This window comes from Aquila chrysaetos, chromosome 5 (genome assembly GCF_900496995.4).
Source record: "Aquila chrysaetos chrysaetos chromosome 5, bAquChr1.4, whole genome shotgun sequence".
Lineage (NCBI taxonomy): Eukaryota > Metazoa > Chordata > Aves > Accipitriformes > Accipitridae > Aquila > Aquila chrysaetos.
In genome coordinates, this window is record NC_044008.1 from 6,493,926 (window position 1) to 6,519,355 (window position 25,430).

General features: G+C 42.3%; 1 protein-coding gene across 10 annotated transcripts in view; it reads left to right on the plus strand.

Moving 5' to 3' along the window:
• Window positions 1–25,430, plus strand: part of CELF2 (CUGBP Elav-like family member 2) — a 379,996-nt gene that overhangs the window by 118,221 nt on the left and 236,345 nt on the right. For 2 of the 10 annotated variants that reach the window (XM_041123926.1, XM_030016273.2), the window contains exon 1: window positions 11,308–11,667. The exons of 6 other annotated variants lie outside the window; for them this stretch is intronic. In XM_041123926.1, coding sequence (XP_040979860.1) covers window positions 11,594–11,667 — 74 coding nt within the window. In that variant the 5' untranslated portion in view covers window positions 11,308–11,593. Of the gene's footprint in view, window positions 1–11,306; window positions 11,668–25,430 lie in introns of those variants that run through there. 2 more of the 10 variants (XM_030016272.2, XM_030016274.2) reach the window with 2 other exon arrangements.

Here is a 25,430-nt window from a genome sequence, read left to right on the forward strand (position 1 = left end):
CAGACTCTACATGAGTTGTTATTTGTTCTTGCAATGATCAGGTGTAATGTCAAAAAGAAAGACCATTCTTGGTCCTACCTGTCAGAGCAAGAGCAGGATAGGTCTTAATGTGAGAACCGGCTTTCCATGCTGCCAGAGGAAATGGAATTGAATTATATTTATTTATTAGCCTGGAGTCTTTGTCTATTTATTTTTTTTTTCCAGATTCATGAACCACAGTGATCTCTAATGTCAACATGTTAATATTCTCTTTTTAAAATGAGAATACAACTGAAGTGTTTCTGTTATCAAATTTAAGTATGAAGGGATTGAGAGCAGCCTGCTGAGAAGGACTTGGGGGTTCTGGTAGATGAAAAGCTGGACATGAGCTGGCAATGTGCACTCGCAGCCCAGAAAGCCAACCGTGTCCTGGGCTGCATCAGAAGAAGCGTGACCAGCAGGTCGAGGGAGGGGATTCTGCTCCTCTACTCCGCTCTGGTGAGAGCCCACCTGGGGTCCTGTGTCCAGCTCTGGGGTCCTCAGTACAGGAAAGACATGGACCTGTTGGAGCGGGTCCAGAGGAGGGACATGAACATGATCAGAGGGCTGGAGCACCTCTCCTGTGAGGACAGGCTGAGAGAGTTGGGGTTGTTCAGCCTGGAGAAGAGAAGGCTCCGGGGAGACCTTCTAGCAGCCTGCCAGTACCTAAAGGGGGCTTAGAAGAAAGATGGGGACAGACTTTTTAGTAGGGGCTGTTGTGATAGGACAAGGGGTAATGGTTTTAAACTAAAAGAGGGTAGATTTAGACTAGATAGAAGGAAGAAACTTTTTATGCTGAGGGTGGTGAAACTCTGGCACAGGTTGCCCAAAGAGGTGGTAGATGCCCCATCCCTGGAAACATTCAAGGTCGGGTTGGACGGGGCTCTGAGCAACCTGGTCTAGTGGAAGGTGTGTCTGCTCATGGCAGGGGGGTTGGACTAGATGATCTTTAAGGTCCCTTCCAATCCAAACTATTCTATGATTCTATGATTCTATATAAGATTGCAAACTATACCTTTGGGGCTGAAAAACAAAGGAGAGTATCAATTAATATTCATATCTAGAAGTTTTACTGCAAGTGTAGATTGTGCTTGAATACTTAAGAAGTCATTCAGGAGTGAATCAATACTAATTATTGTAATCAGGAGGGTTAATTAGCTGAAGATGCTGCTGATGGAAAGTTCACTGCTTACAGCCCTGAAAACACCTAAGTTGATGAAATCTGAAAGCAAGATGGCTAAGAGGACTTTGTATGGAGAGAAAAGCTTGGCTTTCCATTGGCATTTCAAGAGCCAGTTGTTCCAAAGGGGAAACATAGCTTGTACTTTGTGTTTTGCATGATGTTATTTCAGGGGGTATTAGAAGATGCAACTAAATCTGTCTTGAAGATATTTTGTGGTAGTTTCTCATTAAATGCAAGTACCATTTTGGATAACCTGTACTGTCTCTGCAGTATTCATTTGTAGATTACCATAAATTAATATGGATAATCTTATGCATTTGAAATCTTGTTCCAGCACTGTTATTGGGAACAGTTTGTTGGTTGGTGGTTTTTTTTTTTTACCATTTGTGTGCAGGCATGGGGTCTTTACATGGTATATGCATCTAAGTTATGCACACTCTGTACCTAATATACAGGTATAAATCTGTGTGCATATGTACACACATAGACATGTGCACATGAGTTTAAACATTTTTTCATTGAGGGTGTTTATTTCTGTAGTCCTGTGCCCTCAAAACTCCCACTCAGTTTCCATCTGCAAAAAAGTATTCAACTACATATAATTCAGAGGACAGTTATTGAACAAGTAGTTCATGAAATGTAAGTTAGATGATAAGGAAAAAAGACCGAAAAGAAACATCTGAAGAAAATCCTTTTCTTTTGCTGTAATTAGAGCGGTTGTGCTTCTTAAAGTGAGCATTACTGAATTCAAGCAAAATCTAGCTATACAAAATCTTTCTCACAAGTGAACTGCGAGAGGATTTTTTCTTTTATGCTGGGTGTTTGGGGTTTTTTTCCCCCACTTTTTCCCCTAGTTATATCTGTTAAGCTTATAACCAAGACGAATGTCTGGATGTTTATTTGAGAAAAAAAAAAAACCCTCTCAGTCACACACACACTCACATAAACCCCCGAAGTCAAGCGATGCTTTCAGAAGAAAGAAATTCTGTTTCAAAACACATCCTTCTTTCCTCTCTAATGACATTAGAGATTATCACGTGCAGGTGCTATTTATCTTTGCAACTGCTTTCCTATGACTGTTTTACTGCTTCCAACACATTTACTTGTATGTCAGCCATAGAAAAGGTAACTGAAAATGGCAGCTGTTGAGAAAGCATGTCGCCATGCCTGGAATGACATGCATTATCGGGGCAGCAGGAGTTGCTGGCTCTACAGCCCATTTCTACTTGACCTGCGGAATGATTGGCTGCCTGGGATGGTGATGAATCACTGGAGTTTATGAAACAGGACTGCTGGCATCCTCACAGAGGAAATAAAAACGGGGTTTTTTTTTTTCCCCTAACACTCTTGCCATGGCAAAAAGCTTTTTTTTTTTTGTTTTGTTTTGCTTTTGTGTTATTTCACTCTGCAGCAGAAGTAATATGTGTCAATTAAAGTCGCTTTAATACTGTTCTTGGCAAGTTAATGATGCACTGAAGGTTAACAATCTTTATTGGCTGGAAGGGGGCAAGAATTTTCCCAAATTTTGTGTAAATCTTGGTCTGGACCCTAATTTTCTCATCTCTCACTCCAGTCTTGAGACTGAGATAGCGTAACTAGTAATCAGCTTGAGCAGGATGTAAAAAGGTTTTTAGCTGTTCTCACATACAACTTTATTTTCTCTGATAGTCTAAGGATCAGTGACCGTTTTGTGGGCTAATATCAGACAGATCCATTTTCAGGGTTTCTGAACTAATGGCTAAATTGACATTTCTGGAAAGCATCGACTCCCAGATTTGCACTCAGTTTCTTGGTGGTTCGTGAAATTATATTATGCATTAAGCCCACATTACCGGATTAGGCTATTATGAGTCGGTGCTTGTAGGAAAGTATCGTAGGTCTGTAAACCTGCCAGTGCACTGACAAGACTGACACAGTGTGGATCGCAAGCTGCCCTGCAAAATGCAGCCAAGTAAAAATGATCCTTCTATTTCAATTAAAACACCCAGAACTGTCTTTGAGGGTGGGGAATGGAGAGAATTACTTGCTTGTCTCTCCATGTAGCATACTCAGTGGCTGATGTGTTAGCCTGGGTCCCTTATTCAGGTAGAATAACCTAATTTTAAGTTAACTCTCTCTGATTCAAAAGAATAGGGTTACCAATAAAATTGCTTAGGAAGTTTTAAATATGGCACTTATACGAAGATAATGCTTTCTGCCATTATGTTAGAGAGGGTTTTTCCCAAGTCTCATGCTTTGCTGCCTAAGCTTTTTCTCCACTAGTTTTGAAAAGCAATTTGCATGCTCACATATGCTGTTAGACTTTTTCACCTTCCTCCGAATAATTCAGCAGTGGCTGCTGCTGGATGCTGGAGAGGCTGCAGCACTCTTGTTATTTCAGGCACAGCCTTCTGATGTCCCTGCAAGGCTTCTGAAATAGAGGAGGGCAAACTTTTACCGGCGAGAAGGGTGGTATGGGGAACTGTTGCTTGTGCCCTTCGGTGTGCGAGGGGTAAATGCAGTCCTCGGTCTGGAGTTCCCATGGCAGCAAATCAGCAGGTCATCTTCAAGAGCAGCCTTTGAGGATGCCAGACAACAGTCTGTCACTGGGAGGAAGATAGAGAAGAGGGTTGGAGGGGGGAAAAAATGATAGAAAATCAGAGAGACGATACGGGAATTTACTACCCCTTTTAGACAAATAGAGGAGTGAAGAGAAAAGCAAGGGCACCCGAATGTAGATCATCTGGAAATTGAACCTTGCAAGTGTAGATAGCTGTGGATGATACGATAGCTGTGCTGCGGAGTGAATTTAAGATTCAAATCCTGCACCTGCTCTCCCTGGAAGCTGCAGGTCAGCATCTGAAGAATTGAGGCCCTCTAGAAAGGAAATGGTGAATTATCAGAAAACTTAAATTCTTAGAGACTCGGTTTTCAACTGTAACAACCTCTTGGTTTCATTTTCCTTCTCTTCTGCCTAAAAATGATCTATTTTCAGCTAAACTGCGAGGAAGAAGCTCACTCTAAAGCTTGAGAATTTGCCTGCATCATTTCAGCCCACATTTAATTTTAATGAGAGAGTTATATAACCCCCTTTAAAAATAACAAAACACTAACAGAACTGCATCGGCAACACCAGGTGTTCTGCAGTGCTGCTCCAATGAATCATATGGAGATTTGTCTGTGCGCAGCTGATGAACATATATTCAACTCAGTTAACCCCCCTCCCCAAATATAGCAATCCAAAGTGACCAAAATTTTTCCTAAAGAGCCTTTCTCACAAAAGGATGCCAAACTAGATGCCTGCCCTAGGAACCTCATGGTTTCCGCATTTTTCCCTTGCAGAATTGTTTTATCAATGGGTTGGGTTTTTTTAAAAAGTTGCAGATGAATTATTGTGACTGTACCAAAGTGAAACATTTTATGTTAAACACTAAGTGGGGTTTAATGTTTTGCTTCAGAAAAGAAAGCCAATGTTCCTCTTTGTTGTACTGAGCCCCAAATCTCTGAAATTCTTAAGAACAGCCTGTTTAACAGGCAGCTCTGGGAGTAATAAACATACGACTTCAGCAGTGTTCCTTTCGGAGAAAGAATTTGGGGAAAAAATTGAATCGGCGATTTTGAGCCTGTTAAACACCTTGGTTTGGATGCGGTCCTTGGCTCTAGGAAGTCCCTCAGCCACTGGTTGCTGGAAGGTGGGAAGGATCACAATACACTTGCCATACACGTGCTTTTTCTCTTTGCATCCATTACAAGCCATTACGAGAGGCAGGGTCATGGACTAGGTGGACCTTTTGATCTGACCTATGTAGCAATTCTTACACTGTTCATTTGTGGGGCCGGGGGGGGGAACCCAAAACCAGGCACAGTGCAGTTTTCTGCACATCTAAATGCCTTACAGTTACTGCAGGAGCCTTTTCTTTCCGTCCTTCATGTCTGAGGTTTAATGGATTCTGTCTGTGGGAAATAATGATGTCAAACAAAGATAGTTACTTTACATATTATCAGGGTGATTGTTTGTTATTTTTGAGGACTGAGATGTATGCTAGGCACTTCACGAACAAATGAAAAAAAAAGAACTGTGAAATTTCCTACCTTAAAGATGTTACAATCTGAGTGTAAGGTGAGATCCAATCGTTTGCAGCAAAAAAGAAAGAAAAATATGTGGTAGAAGTGAATGAGAAGGGAAGATGGAGGTTAACCTTATGAAGATCCTGTTGTTAGAAGTGGAGTGCAGTAGGTTAATTCAGATATTGTAATAAACCCCTCAGATTTCTTTACATTTTGTTTATAAAAATAAGTCTACTTTTGGCTTCCTGTCTCATTTGATGTCCCTTACCCAACCTCTTGCCTTGCTGATGCCACGTTAGAACTTCACACTTGCTTCTGCCCATTGTTTTTGGAGTTGGAGCTGCCCTCCAGCATCGCCTCCTGATCCCGTATTTTGCTGTGTTCAGCCCATCCTCACCATCCGCTTCCCTGATCCTGCACCTCTCCCAGTAACCAGCCTCCCTAGCTGGGCAAAAATCTTCAGAAATCTCAAATATACATAAAATGAGGGAAGGTTTTGTGTCTCCTAGTAGTTGTTCCTGTGGATTTGGATGGCGGGGAGGAAGGTTTTTTTTGTTAGGGTGGGCTTTTTCCCCTGCCCTGCGAAGGCATAAGCGGGGCTTTTGCACATTATGAGGACACAGCAACACAGGCAAGAGCACCAGATGTGTGATTCCTCCTATTCTAAGTAATACAAAATTACACTTTATCACATGAAGATAATATAATAGCCAAATCCAACAATATTAAGTTCCCTCTTCCAGGGTTGTTTGGAAAGGTGCTTTTTTTGACCATAAATAATGTACCTGCTGTCTAGTAGAAAATCAGCTCTACCCAGTGCATACAGTGCCCCAGTTTCTCTCCTGCTTGGGTCGTGGTTGTTGATGGAATCAGTCAGCAGGTGAGAAGATAAGGTAGTTCATAAAAAAAGGAAAAAAAAAATTTAAAAAGAAAAAAGAGGAAAAAACAGTCAATGCCTGTTGTCAAGTTGAGGTAGGACTGGGTTGACAAAAGCCTTGGTCTTGTGTCTATATGCACAAGGCACTACGCAAAGGCAACACCTACAGATCGATAGCGATGCTCTTCAACAGGGCTGTAAATAAATAACAGGACGGTAAAACTTGGTCTTGCAAATATTTACTTGTTACTACTTTACTTTTTAGTATTTGCTAAATACAGTGCTGAGTGCCATGGATAGCCCAACTGGAGCAAATGGTACTGGGTAGCTCCTGCTCAGCACTTGCACTATGCAGGATTGGACCTGAGGGTCATGGTTGATTATCCCAAGTATATGCATGCTATTAACAAAGTAGGGTGTTCCTCTGAATTAAAGGCCTTTCCTAAAAGCCCTCCATCACGTGTAACGTCTGCCTTGTGCCATAAAACCTTGCCTAATTGTTTTCGGAAAGATTGAGTTATTACCCACAAAATTGAACAAAGGCCTTATACCCACAGTGTGATGAAATCACCTCTTCAGTGGTATAAAATAGGAAGAAAAAAAAAAAGAAGTGAGTGGGAAGTTTTACTATAGCAACCAAGTTTACATAATATCAATGTGCTTCAAGTGAAAGCTCTAGAAATGCTTAATTTGAGGTACCTTTTCGCAGGGCTAATTTTAAATGACGTTTATTTCTGAAAATTACTGATTAGCTACAATAGCCTACGGAAGTGGGGGGGCGAGCCTCACAAGTGGCTAAGATTTGAATACTTAAAATTCATTGATCAGCTTTAACCAATAATTGAATTTTCTTTTTAAAAGGGTTTCGGTTATATGCAAATTGTTTTATTTCTCAAAATAAGATTAAGGGAAGATGGTTGCGTGTTTGGTTTCGCAAATAAAAAATCCTTACTGGAAGGTTAAGGCTTTGTAATGCAAAACTTTATGCCAATGTTAGTTCTAACTGGCAAAGACAGATTTGTTACAAATAATCACAGTCTTCACAAACGGTAAAATGGTGCAGAATCGGGTCCATTACTTTTTGCCACTCAAAGAAATGCACTACTTTTTGGTTTAATTGTTTACGGCTTTTACACTGTTCTTTATCTCTCCTGAAAAGCTTTGTGTAACTTGTGCTCGTGTGTTTTGCTTTTTTCTCCTTTTTTTTCCACCCCCCCCTTTCTTGTCCGTCCAGAAGCCTGCTACTAAAAGTTAAGCTGATGGGCTTCCTCCCTTATAGGGAAGTAGGCTCATTTCCCGCTACACAAACCAAAATGCTGTACTTTCTGCTATTAGCCATGCTGCTGCTTCCAGGCTCATGGTTTGCCTGGAAAGTTATTTCTTTGTGAAAGATAGCGAACACCTCATTTGCATTCACTAACGCTATCTGGACCAGATTTCTTTTTCCCCTCGCATTAGTGGAAGATCCTGAATGATTCCACTGAAGTCATTTGAGCCCGCTCCAAATTTACACCGCCGTCGCTGAGCTCTGCTTCTGCTGCCTCTGTTAGAAACTTGCTTTGATGCCAGAGATAAGCTGAATCCCGAGCATGTTCATTGGCTTAGAGGGGAATAAAGCAGAGGATTTGAACTCTCTTCATACTGCCTTGCAGGCTCGGCAGAGAGTGAAGTCATTCGGAAACTTTCCCTTGAAGTGCTTCCAACAGTAGCATTTCCTTGGCCCGATACTGGAGGGCAAGTTGATTAAAAGAATGGCAATTAAGGACAGGGTGAGGAGGGGGTCCAGCGCGGGGACGTGATGTGAGCTCCACGCTGGATTTGGCTGCGGGATCTGGAAGGGAAGGGGGTGTCTGCTCTCCTTGTCTCTCGCCGAATGAAAGCCATGGGCAGTGATGTCAGAGTGAGCTCATACGCTCGACAACAATCCACCGCTCAAACCCTGTCTTTCTCCAGCTGAACTTTTTGCGGGTTTTGGTTTTTTGCTTTGAAGAGGTGTTCGGTTTTCAAAGGTTGAGCTGTTTGAAGAAATTGCATATAGCTCTATGTTTGAAAAGCCGCTTGAACGATGACTAATCTGCAAATGTGAGGTGGAATTGCTTCATCTGCCCCACTTAGACCTATGGAGAGACCGAGGCACAGAGAGAAAACGATGCGACTGCAGGGGCAAGCGGGGTCTGGGCCTCTGAAATGAGGGGAGGATGGATAGGAGGCGACATTTGTAGCTGGAATAGGATTAAAGCCTGAGAATCGCTGATTCCAAATTCCAGGTTCCTTCCTCAAAACTGCCATATGCTCCACCAGCTGAAAAAGCTTAATATCGGCGGGCAGCGATAGCGCAGCAATAATGCAGCTCCTCTAAGCCAGTGTTTAGATCTATTGTCTGATTTATGCTGTGAAAATTAATGCAACTTCATTTGCCATTCCCCCTCCCCATTTCCTTCTGTACTATAGTAACGGACCAAAGCTTCCATTTCCCCCTTCATTTTTAAAAAAAGTTGCTACTTTGCGCACATGTGCCCCTCAAGAAACTGGCATTAATGTTACAAATAACGGAGCTGAGCCTGTAACAGCGTGTGAAACGTTCAGGGTTTTGTTTTTTTGGTTTTCGCCACTTGCCCTTTGTGTTTGAGAGTTAATTCATACATAGACACCTCATAATTTATGTTTGAGAACCAAATTATTGGAATGCAGTTTCTCCCTATAAGCACTCCTTGAGTCATATCTTGGTATCTTTTAGAGAGAGGGTTTCTTTTTGCATTTGACCCTGTTCCTGCCTCTAACTTTTAAATGGCAAAAGCAAATGTGCTTTGAAAAGTGTGTTACACTGTAGTTGTTAAAGCAATAACCTATGCACTTGTAATGCTTTCTCTATGACCTACTTACATACTACTTCACCCTCCTTATAGTATGATTAAAAGCTGCTTTGAATCCACTATTCCCTCAAGGGATTTGAGGCTAGAATTTAACAAACTGCTGAGAAGGCTTAAGTCAGTAAGAGGGCTTCCCTACAGCTTCTTCCAGCTAATTCACATGTAATTAAAAGGAAAATAAATATTTCAAAAGAACATACGTTTTAATGAAGCATTTTTAAGCACTTACACCTTGTGAAATGGGGCAAATTTATAAAGATCTCGCTATTCCGTACACAGATTTTAAGCAAAATTATTTGTGATCCTCTCCTCCTCCCCATTCGCATCCTGTGCGAAGCGTGGATTTACTTTTCAGTCAGCAGCGGTGGGACTGTGGTCCTTAAAAGCAACAGGCTGGTGAGACTGAAGTTCCCTTAGATATAGCATGTACCCAAAAAAATGATGATGAAGAGGTACAGATCCAGCCGCACAGGGTGAAGTGGGGGTGGAGACTGTTTACTTAAAAGAATATCTTCATCCTCACTGAGCTGCCTGTATTTCTTCTGAGCTAAAACCTGTCCCTTCTGCAGTGGCAAGATCTTGAAATTGAAAGTTAATCCAACTCTGCTCTGGGCTGGATTAACCACCATGGAGGCCTCGGATCAAAACCCAGGTGGCTGCATCCAGCTGGAGAAAGTTGTGCTGGTTTCTCCTTTTATTTCCACTTCGCACTTATGTTTTTTTATCCGCCGTATAGTCCTACGCTGCGATGGATGGGTGGCGTAGAGGAATCGCCATTAATCTAATTTAGTGAAGAGGAGCCATAGCTTTGCTTTGTGCATTTCTGCGTAGATGTTTAGGTGCCATGGTGATGAGGACAGTATGTGAACATATAGAACAGAGCAGATTAATAACACTATAGATATCTGTTCAGGATTGCAGCTGTCCTACGGGGATTACGCTGAGGGCAAAGTGAACCTTTTCTTTCTTTAGACTTGCAAAGTAGGCAAAAATTTTAGCAGCCTGAGGGGTTTTTCTTCCTTTTAACTGTTTAAAATGGAAAGGTCTCTTAGTGCAATAAAGCAGACTCTGAAAATTCGCCTGGTCTATATTTTTATTACCAAATCGACGCTGGTCAAAATTTAAATAAAACTTGGCCTGACCGATAGCATATTTATTTATTGGTCAATTTCATTTTATTTTCGGATACTCTCCGAAAAGTTTAAGTGTCGTCGTTTTTAGTTTGCGTTTGTTACTTTTTTCAAGTGTTGATTATCCAGAACAAATCAAATTATAAAACCTGGAGAGAGATTCAGAAGGAGAAGCACACACAACGCAGAGAAACGTTTTGTCTGTCTAGACAGCTCAGATCATCCAGTAATCTTCGTAAATATGTTAATATTCTTTTGCCTGGAGCTGCTTTGTACTGAAGCAAGTAGGTTTTGGAGATGCAAAGGAAAATTTATACAGATTTTCAGGGGGCGGTAGCGGAGGGGGGGTGGTGGTGGTGGCTCCAGCTATTTGTGTGCGTGGAATTTTGCGTGCGTCTCGGAGGTGTCGGTTCTGTGCGCTGGCTGTGGCCAACTCCGAGCGCAGCGGGGCTGGGAAGGGGCTTTTGGCAGGTTGCGGCCCCGAGGAAGGATTTACCGCCGTTACTTGTTCTCAATCCCGATTTTTTTGATCAGCGAGGCCAGGGTTACTACCAGTCTCTGCCGAGCCAGTAACATCACTCGGAGCGTTCAATGGGTGCCGAGGTCCGAACAGGGCAGGGATCTGAGGGGGAGAGAGCCCGTCCTGAGCAACCTGCCTGAACGCTCCCAGTGCTCCCAGTTTGGCAGCGGCGGCCGCGCCTTCCTACCCTACCGGGTGGTAGGTGCAAACCACTGGCGTGTGCTCGTAGAAATGGAAGCGGGGGGGGGGGGGGGGGGGGGGGGGGTTGGCCGGTGTCCGGCAAAAAAATGGCAAGGGGGCAAGGCTCCCTCCCTTGTAATGGTGTGTGTGGGGGGGTGCGCACCCGAACGGCGAGCGTGGGGCCGCGGGGGGAGCGCTGCCGAGGCAGCCGGCCGGCCGTTGGGGCTGAGGCGGCTCTTCCCGCCCTCAAAGTTTGGCGGGGCGCTGCCCGCGGGCGAGGCGGCGGCCGTGTCCGTCGTCGTCGTCGTCGTCGTCGTGTTCCCCCCCCCCCGGCCCCTTACTCCCCCACACACACTCCGCGGGGAGCCCCGGGCGACGTGTCCCGGTCCCCCCCCACCTCCACCACCACCCGCGCCCCGCGTCCCCCCGTGGCGGTGCTAGGCCTCTCTCCCCGGGGCGGCGGCGGCGGCGGGCCCCGCCGGGGGCGCAGGGGTTAACGGGGAGCCGCAGCGGGGCGATGGCTCCGCCTTCCCGCTCAGCACCTGGCGCTCCACCGCCAGTTGCCTCAGCAGTCGATTTCGGAGGGGATTGGCGGAAAAAAAAACACCGAGAGGGGGAGAGAAATGTGACAACTGCCGGGGCTGGCGGCTGCCGCGGGGAGGCCTCCGCACCTGTGCCTGCCTCTCCGCCGCCCGGCGCAGTTGTGGGATCCGCCGAGCCCCGCCGCATCCTCCCTCCAGACCGCCGCGGCGACCCCCGGAGCCCAGCATGACTTCTTCGTTCAAGCTGGATTTCCTTCCGGAGATGATGGTCGACGGCCGCTTGCTGGTCTCTGACAGAATGTAAGTGGCAGCGGGGCTGCCGCCGGCTACCCCCCCCCCCCCCCCCCCAGCCCCCGCCCCGGCTCCGGGTCCCCCCCCCGCCGCCCGGCACCGAGCCCCGGGGCTTCGGCCGGGTCCCTCCCGCACCGTCCAGCCCCTCCGCGGGAGGAGAAGGGGGTCCTCCCACCCCCCCCCCCCCCCAGCCCCCTCCTCCCCTTTATTTTATTTTATTTTTTAATTTTTTTTTTTTTTTTCCCCCTTCCCACCCCCTTCCCAAGTCACTTGGTGGTCTCCGTGTTGCGTGTCCCCCTCCCCTCGCCGAAAAGGCGGCAGGTGGGTGTTTTAGTATTCCGGCAGGTCGGTAACGGCGGGCGAGGGGCGGCGGGGTAAGTGCGGGGTTTTGATATGCTGCTGATGCAACGTGGAGAAAGGCAGAGCGGTCGCGCAGAACTGCGTGCGCTCCCCGCCGTGCCCGGCGGGAATTCCTCCACGGACACTCGTCCCCTGCCCGGACCCACCGGGGCTAGCTCAGACCTTCCCCGGCAGAAGGGGGAAAAAAAAAAAAAAAAAAAAAAAATCCCCTTGCAGAAGCGTCGTCGGCTTTTCAAATTCGACTGAAATGCTAAGCATCCGCTGGGAGTAAGACCGGGCAGAAAGCAAGGATTTTTCTTCTTTTTTTTTTTTTTATTTTTAATTTTATTTATCCTGTCCCCGACAGCTGCCTGGCACGGAGAGTGTTAATTAGGGTGAGGATGGTTGGTTTACATGCGGTTGAACTGGGGATGAGGTTTGTCGGAAGGTTCTGAATGCTGGAATTTCAGAAAGAGAAGTATTCCCCTAGCCCGGCTCTGCTCCATTAATCTCGATCTGAAAGTTTCTATTACCATCCCCTTGGGCATTGCCCATTGACAGGGATTTTCAGGTAACGTAAGCCTTATATGAAAAAATACAAGCTAGAAACGAGGAAATAGTCACTTGCCGAGAGATACGAAGGCTGAGGACTGGGCTGCGCTTTCACAGTATCCAAAATGTCTTTTATTTTGTTGCTTTTTCGTCTTTCATGAGGATGATGATAAATGTGGTTTGAGTTACATTAGAATGAAGCGAGAGGCTTTGGCATTGACTCTGTACTGGAGCTATTCTGGTTGAGGCAGCGCTTAAGTTACAAGTGTAAATAAACCCGTGTGTGCAGCAGAGACTGTCACCTGTGATTTGCACAAATCAGGTTGCATACTGTGCCCCCATCTAAGACTATTCAGACTTTTATTACCTTCTTTACTGGCATCCGAACTTTCTCCTAAGGTGGAGCGCTTTCCCTTGCACCGGCAATGTTCTGCGCTGAGATACTCAGTGGTGGCCAGTCCTTCAGGCAGCTGAGATGTAATAAGTGTGTGGGAGAGGGGAGAGAGGCAGGGGGAGAAGCTACTCGGCGTGGATGACTTATACTATTTTTACAGTCCTTGAAGGACAGCAAAGTGGTTTTTGCGTAAATGCTGCCCGTTGTCTCTGTTTCGTGATCTTAAATAGAAACGAGTTCTCTGCTGTGTTTTGTTTTTCCCGTTGTAAGATTCCCGTTTTTAGCGGCACCAGCCAGTTTCGGAAAATGTGCTGTACTTCTCCCCTTTTGCATAAAAATTTTGTAGGTTTAGCTGTTAGGGTACAAAGTTGCAGCTGAACATTCCTATTGCTGGCTTTGCAGCCCACTGGAGGGACTTGCCACGGCCGAGCTTTCCCTTGTTTTCATTGTCTCAGCTTTGATTAGACTTTCTACCTGCTGTCCTTCCAGGCAGTCAGAAAAGATACTGCTAACAAACATCTCCAAGCTCAAAGGCACTATTAACTGCGGCTGATGATGCCCTGTTGTCACTTAGGCTTATATAACTTTATCTCCGACTTGCCCCTCAAGGGAGGAGTACCATGTCAAACTCTTCCTTCTGCATTGCTATCTTTATACTCCTCTTCTCTGGGAAGCATCTGTAATATATTTTAACACAGGTTGAAACACAGTCAGTGTTCATCAGACGCAGATCTTAATTTGTGTCCAAAGAAACAAAAATTACTCTAGAGAGATGTCAGCTTCTAAGTGGATCTCTAAATACAGAAGTTTAATACTGGAGTTGTTAAATACACACATCCTTGTAGGATTCGATGCTCGTTCCTCATATTTTTTTTGGGGGGGGGGAATGGGGTGGGGGGTGACTTTGTAATCTCTTGAAGAAAAAAAACTTTACCTCCTGCATCATCAGTGGTCGTGTTGTGATGTGCTTCCTTGTATTAACCAAGCTTTCCTTTGCTGCTGATCTAAGTAATTGTGAAGATGTATGATTTCAAGGGATAACATGTCATGCATACAAATTAATATCAAGGCTAAATTGCTATTAACTAAGGGAGCTTCTATTCCTGAAAAAAAAAAAAAATCTTGAAACTAAATGCTGTCTGTGGAAGCTTTGCTACACTGCCTTTCTAAAACTCTGTAATTCACTTTTAAAAACATCTTTATTTTGTCCTTCTAGCCAAGTGCTGACATACCTTTATTTGCAAGTCCCCAACTCTCTGGACTAATCAGTGCTGACGAGAACGCAGTTTGATTACGCATAAGGGGTCACGGGCGCGTATGTGCCTTCCCCTTTAGCTGGCCCACCCCAGCCGTGCAGCGAGACGCCAGCAGCGTTCAGCGGGGTGGCACAGCGCATCGCAGAGCATGCTCCAAGTTACGATGCTGCACAAAACTTTTAACCTCGCCATCTGGTCTAGCCGTTGAGTGTAGCTTAGTTCGGTCTTTAGCAGAAAGGAGTTTCCTATTTTATAGTGAGGCAATTAGCAAGATATATGTAAAACTCTTTCACTGTGAAAATTTGCAGAACTAAGTTGGGGTTTTTTTGTTTGTTTTTTTTTTTTTATGCTGGTGGCGTATCAGGTGCTTTAGTAAATTGGCACCATACAGTATCACTTACACTTTCCGTTCTTTACACATTTAAAAATTCTCTGTAAAGGGAATTATTTTCAGAATCATCCATTCTTTCAATAAGCAACAAAGAAGGAGAATTTTCAAGGAATAACTTTCAGTGCATACCTATTCTGAAAGTTAACTGCCAGCTTGATAATTGTCAAAGTTAAAACACTCTTACCCCTGTGAGACTGTTAATTGTTGCTTCCTTCCAAATTTTGCTGCTGTTATTATCTAGCTAAATATAAGTAAAATAGAAGATCAGATACTTTGAGCATGACTACTTAGTGTAACTAAACTGTACGCATGACATCAGTGTACCTGGTTAGTAACTGAACGACAATTTTGCTAATAAAAATTAACCAATGAAATGGCATTGGAAAATAGATACTCTAGGATATGAAACATAAAGATGCATGAACTTTTGCTCTTGAGGGCAGGTGGCAAGTTGGATGCTCTAGCCATCGTAAATGCTTGCAAAGAGACCGCTTCGTTAGTGCTCTAGTTAAAAGATCAGAAATTGATTGACTGATGTTATGCATAGCCTGTGTGTGTTAACTGTGTGGAAGAAGCAGTTTTGAAGAAAAGATATAGGTGGAAATGTGTATGTGTGTATATTTGGACAGGGTAGGAGAGGGTTAATGGTTACTAAGCGCGGTTATAAAATGTGAGTTCAATGTAATTTGCTTCGTAATTTCACTGACTTACATGTACATGCCAACTGGATGGTTGTAAAGTGGTTGCTTTGAGGATTAAATACTCATCGTTTTAACCCCCCACGTTGATTTCTGCAATACCACCAAAGATATTTCCATTCCATATTACACATTCCACTGCCTGGGATTACCTTTAATGTAAATGAGTCGTAGTGTTTGTTACTACTGAGACAAACTCAAGTTTGACTTTTATTTTTGATAGCTGGGTATAATGCCAATAAAATACGCGATGCTTAAAGCAGTGCACATGCAACTGCATGGGTTGCATGGCAATTATGCTTAAAAGTACTTAGCCTTTGAATTCCTGCCTCTCTTAATCCAAGATGAGTCAAAATCAGATATACGTGCAATATGCTGATTAAAAAGGCAGTGAAGATCAATTTTCAATACTTTTTGTTTGTTTGTATTTATTGCTTAATAAACAAGGGATGTCATCAGTCACAGGGCATTCTTGCACTTTAAAAACCCCAAACTTCCCTTTCTGCACTAAACCTGCAAAATAGGACTTTTTCCAGCATAAACTGGAGATAATAAAATTAACTTTTTTTTTTTAAACTTCACCGCAGGGAAAACTCAACCTACTGTCAAAAATAATTTTTCAACTATATGGGGTTTTTTAATAAGTAGAATATCATACCATGAATTGCTACCTGAAAATGGATAGCTGGGCATCAGCTATTTTTTAAGCCCATAGCCTCATCCTTATACTGGCATTTTATTCTAACTTTGATTCAGTACTAGCTTTATTTTAAGTATTATGACTTGTTACCTAAGTTACTTGCATGACAGATTCCTTGGGCCACTACTGAAGGAAAGCAAAGCAAAAGAAGAAAATTCTTGACTGTTGACAAAGAGCTTCAGAAAGGAAAATAAACCTTTGGATGTGCTTTAAGTAATTATGATTTCATGGTGTCCTTCTCCCCATCATCTTTTCTAGTAGCTGTCTAGAACCCCATTCAGTATTTAACCTACAATAACTCTCAGCACATTCATATTTATATATATCTTCTGCTTCCTATGATATGATCTCACAAGTTTTTAAGCCTCCCCCACATGTATTCATCATCCAAATTAATCATCAGTTATGATTGCTTTAAAAACTTCGATAACTCTAAATATTTCATTGCCATTTTAGGATGTTTGATATCTTATGAGCATTTAGACTATTCAAATTTCATAATTAATTCATATATTAATATAAAAATATTTGACCCAACTGATATAGGGGAAAGGTGTACAAAATCTTCTAGTTTTTAAAAGCTCCTGGAATGCAAGGAATACACTGTGGCAAGACAACCCTCTAGAGAAAAATCATTGTTTTATAGTTTATGCATATGAAAACCTCTTTCCTTCTAAAGTGGAGAGGTGAATTTTTTTTTCTTCTTAATTTCTACAAACTGTGTTTCCTATAGCGGATTATTTCTTGTGTGTTCGTATAATTGCGAAGTATATTGCATCTCCTGACATGGTTTCCTTTGATTAAAACAAACTGGTGGCAGGGCAAGGTTAACCAGGGGCTAAAGTCACAAAATAGAGAATACATGTAGAGAGCGAGGCTGAGCTTTCCTTAGCGAAGAAGTGGCAAAACAGGAAAAACCTTCATAGGTGCAAGAAAAATGCAGGAACAAGAATGCCTATTTGGAAAATAAAAACTAATTAGAGCAATAAATGTAATGTTCTCAAGTAATTGTGAAATAATTATTCCCCTTTAGAATCATCATACTTTAATTGCTTTCCCCCGCGTTCTGCATGCCTATGGAAAGGAAGAGAAGCGCTTGTGTTCCCTCCAGGATTTCATTTTTCATTTGCAGTAAGCTGCTGGCTTTCTCGTAAAGGTTTTCAGAAATATGTTGCCTTAAACGCTGTTGTGTTCTTCCATATGGTGTTAAATAGAAAAGGTGAATGGCAGATGCTGAAGCTATAAATTCTCTCCTATCGTCCAGATAAAGCACCTTGAGATTTAGTTGTGCAGTTTATCCATCCTCTGTATCACAGATTTATAATCAATCTCTCATTTTCACTGAGACTGTGTTACGTAAATAGGACACACTTCAGCAGTGTATTCTCTTTGCTCACAGCTTGATCCTTGAAAAATCAGCTGACAATAGTTTAAAATTATAATATTAATAAAGAGGAGATCATCTGGCCATCAAAATGACATCTGAAAGCAGCTTCTGTTTTGTGTTAAATCTTAATTACTGAATGCCTAAATGAGCCAATTCACAAAGGAGTTGCCTACTGTACCAATAGTGCCCGTTTGGTGATTTATTTTTTTTTTCCTTTGGGTTTACACAAATGTAGAAAATAGTTTATATTGAAGAGAAGAGCTATGAAGAAGACCAAGTATCTTGAGTCTGGTCTCTGCCCTGGGACAGCTTCTCCCTTTCCTGGCTGCCGTTGCCTATCAAATGGTGGCAATACTTAAAGCCAAGTTCAAAAGCAGTGCTCCAAAAGAAACATTGGCACAAGAGCAGCGGGAAAGACTCCGCATCGGCCTCCTGAGCGTTATTTTGTGCGTTTACCCATTGCTTACTATCAGGGGCAGCATATTGTCACATCTGAGGGAAGGAGTTACGGCTTAGGACCGGGAGAGAGACTGACACGGTGCCTGTAAATGCACCAGCCCTGCTGCCTTCAGTTAGGCTGGAAGGGACATGATCACATCCAGCTGTGCCCAGGTTACTCTGGAAGAAGATAAATGTGTCCAGCTGTGCCCAGGTTACTCTGGAAGGAGGCAATGGTGTCCAGCTGTGCCCAGCTCACCCCACTCCCCGCTGCCACCAGGGATGCACTCATCCTCTGCAAAGGAGTATGCAGGGAATTCACGTCCTTTCTTTCCCCATCAGCCTCCGTAAGTTGAGCCACCTCAGGTTTGCCAAGAAAACAACAGCAGCAACCCGAGTATTTTGTTTTATGATTTTCACATCCCTGTTAATTTCTTAAATTGTTCTGTGGATCTTACTCTTGGGTTTTAAAGTTTACGACCATGGTTATTTCAGAGGTGCAGCCATTGATCTTTCACAAAAATGGAATTAGTGATCTACTGATTTTTTCTTTTAAATTTTTTTTTTTCCTCTTGCCATGCAGATTAGCATCATAAAGAAAATATAGTCCTGACAGAAAGGCCTAACACTGACTGTCTCCTAGCAGTGGTGGTAATTCATTGCAACACTAATTTACAACTTTTTCAGTTTCTTTCCACTCAAAGGTACTGGCCCCTAAACAACAGTAGAGTTGCTGTATGGGTAAGAGAGATGTCTAGGTACATCCCCCCCCCCCTTTAGCCGGTGTGTGTAGCTGGATGTCTCCACGATGGGAGGACAGGTAGCTCCTTTTGAACCAACTACGACCCTTTCTGTCCCAGATTATACTGTGCTTTTTCTTGTACTCTGTTCCTACATCCTATATCCTTTGAAGCAGTTCCAGTCTGATTGCAAGTCACAGCTGACAAGAGCTATCCTGTGTTTCATAACCCTGAAAAATAATGAAGATCCTTCATCCTCTTAATCCAAAGGCATGATGCTGTCTTCTTGTTTAATATACACACGCTCTTCCCATTTCTTGCTTCTCAACAGTTTTGCACCACTAAATTGCTCAGAGATGCAAAAAAAAAAAAAAAAAAAGAAAAATCCACAGCTTGCTTGACCCACCACTTGTTGTGTCACTGACTCCAGACCTCAGTGGCACTTAGTCTGGTGGCACTGACGGTGCCTGGCCCGGTGTGATATAAGTGCACTTCATTTGCCTGAAACAGACACAGGTAATTGAAAGTTATTAACTTCTGGCAGAGGATAACTGTATTTGAAGATCTACAAAATCAAGTGATCTATTCCCTTCTTCTCTTTAATTTTTTTTTTTTCCCTGACTCATTCAATTGCGTGGATCTGTCAGCCTTCGCCTTCAATTCATCGCTAGTGAGAGAGATGTCTGGCTATGCCCTTTATCAAAAAACACTTTTTTTTTTTTTTTTTAAATATTTTACTACAGATGGATTGTAGAACAAGCATTAGGAGTCTGAAATGTTGTCAAACACACTTCATGCCCAGTGGCTATCACTTAAAGAAAACCCTGTTCTGTACCTGTTTTCCTACAAAATACTATAGAAATCACAAGTTTAGATTTAGAAATCACAAGAAAGGCTGCGGTTTTGCTTGATTTCACCGTGCATTTTAGTAACTTCATCCCGTTGTCATGTCTTTTGGGGAAAAAAAATAATCTATTGTTTTATCTGCAATGTTTCTGTATAAACATATAGAAAAGTTGATAATTTCATTAGCCAGTGAATGAACTTTCAATTTTTTTAAATTTAGTTTAATTGCTTTTTCCAATATCTTATTGCTTAGACACCTTTTTTTCATACTTCAACTCCCCTATCCAAACTACTTTTACCCCCTGCTGTCCAAAAAAAAAAAAAAAAAAAAAAGAGAGAGAGAGAGAAGTGTTCAGGAAATACAGTAAGTATTACTTTAGGTATGAATTTAGTCTTTAAAATTGATTCTTGAAAATACCCTGATTGGGGGCTGCTTGAGAGATTTTACTGCAGAACCATAAATGCCTAATTAAGGGATAGCCACAGGTTAGGATGATCTCTACAGGGAAAAAATCGCAAAAGTCATTCCCCTTGTCCTAAACTGACCCATGTAATGCAACTTCTTACTTGAAGCACTGAAATTTTAGGATTGCAAGGTGAGCGCTGGCTTTCTCCTGCAGGTTTCTCTGCCAGCTCCTTCTGGAGATCAGTATTGAGTGGGAGGGCACCAGGGGGAAGAGGAAGAAATAAAATTAGCATTTAATTTTGCAGGACGCGGAAAAACAGATGACAAGTGAAGCAATTCTTAGAAAAAGAGAACATCTCTGGACACATAAAGCACTATTATCTGATATTTTATTACCAACTATAGCCTGCTGTCTGTGTTCAAGCCAAACTTCCAATGGGTTTACAGGAGCTTGGCTTGAACGAGGAATGCATAATGCTGGGCTTCGCGTCCCATGCCAGGCTGTCCAGCTCTGAACCATGTATTGCAATCGTATAAATGGGTTTTGCAGTCTTTTTCCCATCACTCGCTTCAGAGTGAACTTCAACATAGAAATGTGAGGCAGCTAACTTTTCAGATACTGTTCTACCTTGCTAGCAGAGTGAGTTGCTATCTTGATGACGGAGTGGAAGACAAGTCGATTTTAATTGGGTGGGTATTCTTTTGAGAGATGTTCACACATCTCGGGTCGGGGCAGGGGGTTTCTTTTGCTCTTGGTGAACCTTTTCCCCTCTGCCAGAGAGGAGGATTCATCTCAATGCCTGAGGGCTCTCAGCTTTCACCCACATACATCTCTCTTTTTTGGCCGCAGAAGACAGAGTACAACTTTTCCTTTTAAGTGGGTTTGCTGTCTGTGGAGAAAAGAGTAAATGCAGCAGCTTTCTAACACTGCTCAGATATAGTCGAAGAAAGTCCAACACTATATGACAGATTTTTAAAACAATTGTGTTTGCCTGATTTCATTATTGCTTAAGTGTAGCCTACTATCTCACTTCCTAGACCATGTTTATTTATCTTCAAGACAAGGCTGTGTAGAATAGGAAAATCTCAGAGTTTTAATATCTTCTTCTTACCATGCTCCTGTCTGTGCTGTTCCTGGGGTATTTCACTGGAATGGAATGAAGCTTTGTATGCTTTATTATGTATTGTAGAGCATAATGGCTTAGGGGCAGATTCTGTGTATTTTTGAGTTTTTTTTCTGCAATAGCCATTAGAACATGGCCCTGTAGATGTTGACGTAGGGTTCCTAGCTGTCCTTGTAAAGTGAGACAGAAGCAACTCTTCAATGTCCTATGCAAACCGTTCCTTTGGAACAAACATGCAGTAATTCGCAGAGGAGCGAGATCTGTTTTCCAGCCAGAAATATTGCTTACAAGGCTTAGTTTGGCCCAAGCAGTCTTCGACAGCACTGGCTGATCCCTGTGTTTTCAAAGTATTATTCCAGGCTCCTTTAGGTCACTTCTTCTTCCCCCTGCATGTACAGTATATCGGATTTGGGAAAAGGTCCGGCAGCAGCATCATTGTTGCCTGTGTGTCTTTGTTGAGGAACAGCAGGCTACTCGCAGCAAGAGGTACATGCTGGGATTCAGAAAGGAACAATTTTCGGCTTGCTAAGATGCCAGTATTGCTACCTGGAAGCTCTGCAGAAGCTAGAGACTTTTTGGCTGTTTCTGTACCTCTTTGCTCCCTCTGTCCTCACCTCCCCATCAGGGGATACTTAGACTTCTTTACTTGGCTGGCCTTCAGAGGATTTGAAGGTCTCTGAGCTTCCCTAGGCTCTCCATTTCTACTCAGGTGGGAAAGGAAATGGAGAGAACTGCTGCTGACTTCAGCCAGTCGGGTCTCTGATTTTCCTGTTTGGTTTGAAGCCACAGATACGGAGTGAACTTGGAGCTGAGAGATGCCAGGTGCCTGGGTAAGATGAATACTGTGGAAGGGAGATGTGCAGAAGAAAATGAGGGGGAGAAAGGTATGGACTTAGGCAGACTTTCATAGAAGATGCAAATTTAGGATTACTTAGCAGAGAAAGTAATCACTTAAAATTAATGTTATATTTTAAAAGCAGAGCATCATTTGTGTTAACAGGAACAAAGATGTTGTTTTTAAGCTCAGCAAAGCCTCAAATCCCAGAAAATGCAAAATTGCTGCTGATAATTTCTGAATGTGAACCTGGAAGGCTTCATGGAAACTTATAAGGAAATAAATCAACTTCCCTCTCTTTCCCCAAAACTCTTTGGGCAAAAAAACCCTCTGTAAATATTTAACAGCAAATAATCACATTGCCAAGAACCAGCAAACAAAGCCCTTTTATCCAATCCTATAATATGCTGTAAATAATGAAAACTCGTATAGATCTAGCTGGAAAAACTTCCCGTCTTCTATCGGTGAAGCAGCTTAGCATCTAGCACTTTAAAAATCCATCAACATAGCTAAAACTCTTTTTCCAGTCTCCTACCACTTCATGTCATATTTTTCTCTGTCCTTGACATATGCAATTTGCCCTGCTAATATCTGTTTAAAATGCTGGGAGCCTTCAGCATGTTCTGCTCCACGTTGCATGCCTGCAAGAAGCCTTCCCCCCTTTCCTACATCGCAAGGTAAGAACTACCCTGCTTTGCTATCTCTTATCACCATCCATTCAATATTCAAACAAACACCTCTGGGATTCCTACCCAGCTTCACTGGTGGAAGAAGTTCCTATAAATATCTGCAAAACATGTACTTGATTTTCCTCCTCCTTTGATAAGATAGGTAAGAGAAACCTATTGAACTTGGCGAACCACCTAGAATTTATATCTGAACTGCTTAATGATTTTATATTCTTACTGTCCAGCTAGTGGCTCATGTCTTGGAAGTCCCTGGAAGTATTACCATCCTTTTTGGTCTGTGCTCACTGACCCAGCATATTGGAATTATCAGCCCTGCCTATGATTTTCTAGGTCTTCTGGGGATCTGTTGTCTAATAAAAATGTTTCTTGACAAAATATAGTAGTTTTCTTGCATTTTTGTAGTGGATGTTTTATTAGGTTCTCTCAGCTCTGTTTTTCGGTCTCATACAACAGTTGTGAACCAAATACGATACTGTCATGGTTGTTTTTGGTTTTTTTTCCACAACCACAAGTTGCCCTACTTACCCAATGCAAATCGCTGTGGATCTACGTAATGTGCCTTTCTCAAGGGCATCTGTTAATTCCACGTGATAAGTTGGGAGTTTCAGCCAGGAATATTGAGCATTGAAAGAAGACCTGGTTAAACTCAGTAGCACTTAAATTTAATCAAATTTTAAGCAATTCTCCCAAATTATACCTTTGATGGACTTGGTGTGTGAGCAGTTGCTTCAATGTTGAGGTGTTTAGGTGAAAGTTTTATCATTAAGAGGAATGGTATTCCCCTATACAGTAAGTATATGCAGCTGCAGGTTAGATGATGCAGCAGGAAGACATATACAGGCTTCAGTAGATTATGGCCCTTTGTTTAAGCTCCTGACTTTACATACAGTGAAACTGGTGGTAAAACTCAACTAATATGAGCGGTGTAGAATCGGCTCAGAGATTCAGATTCCAGAAAGACTGGTTTTTATGAATAAATTAAGGACTGAATCCAAGGCTTGTTGAGCCAATGGGCAGAGTCCCTTTGATTTCAAAGCACTCTATCTGTGATCCAAACGCACCACGAACAAATAAAGACAAAGAATTTATGTTGATTGGACATATTCAGTGTGACAAGAGCTTAAGTCTGATTCTCCTCTTTGCTTATGAAACACAACTGTGTGCTTCTCCCCGGGGTTGCTGGAATACAAGTATTTTGGTAGCTGCATGCTAGGACTCCCAATTAGTGCAAGGGCTGGCTCCTAGTGCTAAGAATCACAACGCTTTATGAAATGGAGAGAAAGTTATGGTTGATAATAATACATTTTGGGGTTATCCTGATTTGTCTTCATGGTTTTAAGGCATTCATTTATCCTTTTTTTTTTTTTTTTTTCTTTCTTTCTTCTTTTTTCCTTTTAAAAATAGTTGTCTTGATCTATTATGGCATCAAAAGACTTGCAGTTAAATTGTGGGCTTTAGTGAGACAAGGTTCTCTGCTTGCTGACCACCCTCCGTTCTCACCCCTTGTGCTGGTTGGGAAATACTTCGTGGCATCAAGCTCTGGGTCTGCCTGCCCTTCACACCTAGTCGCCTGGGAGGTTTTGGGATACTGTGTAGGTTCTTTGTTCTAATGTGCAAATACGCAACTTCTTCTTTCTGTGTTTAAAACTCTGTTTTCTTTAGAAAGCAGGTTAATTTTCTTAGTCAGGGAGCCCAATGCACTTTAAGGGATGGATATGTTGAAAGCAGCATGAAGATCACTTATGCCTCAGGCTGATTCTGGTTTACTACTGAGGCGGACGAGTAGTTACACTGAATATAGAAGCACAAATCACTTTTACTTAGGAAATGATTAACTTATATGAAGCAGAACTCCTCTGATACATATTTCTTTTTTAATATCAGATACATACATTTCATTTTACCCTAAAATAACTTATTCTGGGTGGATCTTCTGACCAAATCAAATGCTTGATTTATCTTCCTGAAATTCCTGATCATGTTAGCTTTGAAGAAGTCTTCAGTCACTTCTAACCTGAACCTGGTTAGTTTGTCTCAAAGTGACTTTACCTCTTGCAATGTTGATACCTTTTCACTTGCTATCTTTTTGGGTTGATCTTGATTTACATTTGCAAGGGCAAAAGGCATGGTCATTTGAACAAGGTGTACTGATATACCTCTATATTTTTAGTTATTGTATTTTAAATTTTTTATATACATCAGATCTTCAAAGTAACTCCAATTAATCTTTGTTATGGTTTATATAGGTTCCCTATGCAAAGAGTAGAATAATGGGCAGAGTAAAAGCAGAATGTATGTATGGGTTAGTATAAACCACAATACTTTTCATACTAAACATTAGCTTGTTGAAATGCCTCCACTCTTGGCAGAAGACAAGCTTCGTAACCTAAGAGGATGTGATTTGAGTGGAGTTTTCATGCCCCATGTGCTCATTGTGTTCTTGCCACTGATGCAAACATTATCTATAATTACATTTTCAAGAGACTGTAAATTGCAGTCTTTGTGGAACAAAAATGCAGCTGAAGAATGGAATGTATATCCTCTCCACCCTCATTATAAGGCTTATAAAAATCAAACTATAAGGCCCAGTATCGTAGCTTTCAGATGCAGGAAACCAGCACCGTTAGCTTGTGTTAGAGTACTTTTCACTCAAAATTATGGCCTTTTGATGATCAAGCTAGTGCTGTTATTTCCAATAGTTTGCCATTGAAACTAGTTGAATTAAAATTTGTAATTGAGATGAGTATAAATAAAGTCAGAGTAATTACTTTGCTTATTTATAATATTATTTTCATGGATTTGAGATTTTATTCACGATTGGTGGTAACAACGAAGATTTATTAGACAGGTCGTAACATGGATGTTGAAACTTCCTACCACAGCATGCTGTGGAACAGCTGTCTTTTTCACCTCTTCCCTACATCAAAATGTTACCAACTTCCATTCGAGTAGCTGAAGAACCAGAAGTAGAAAGGAG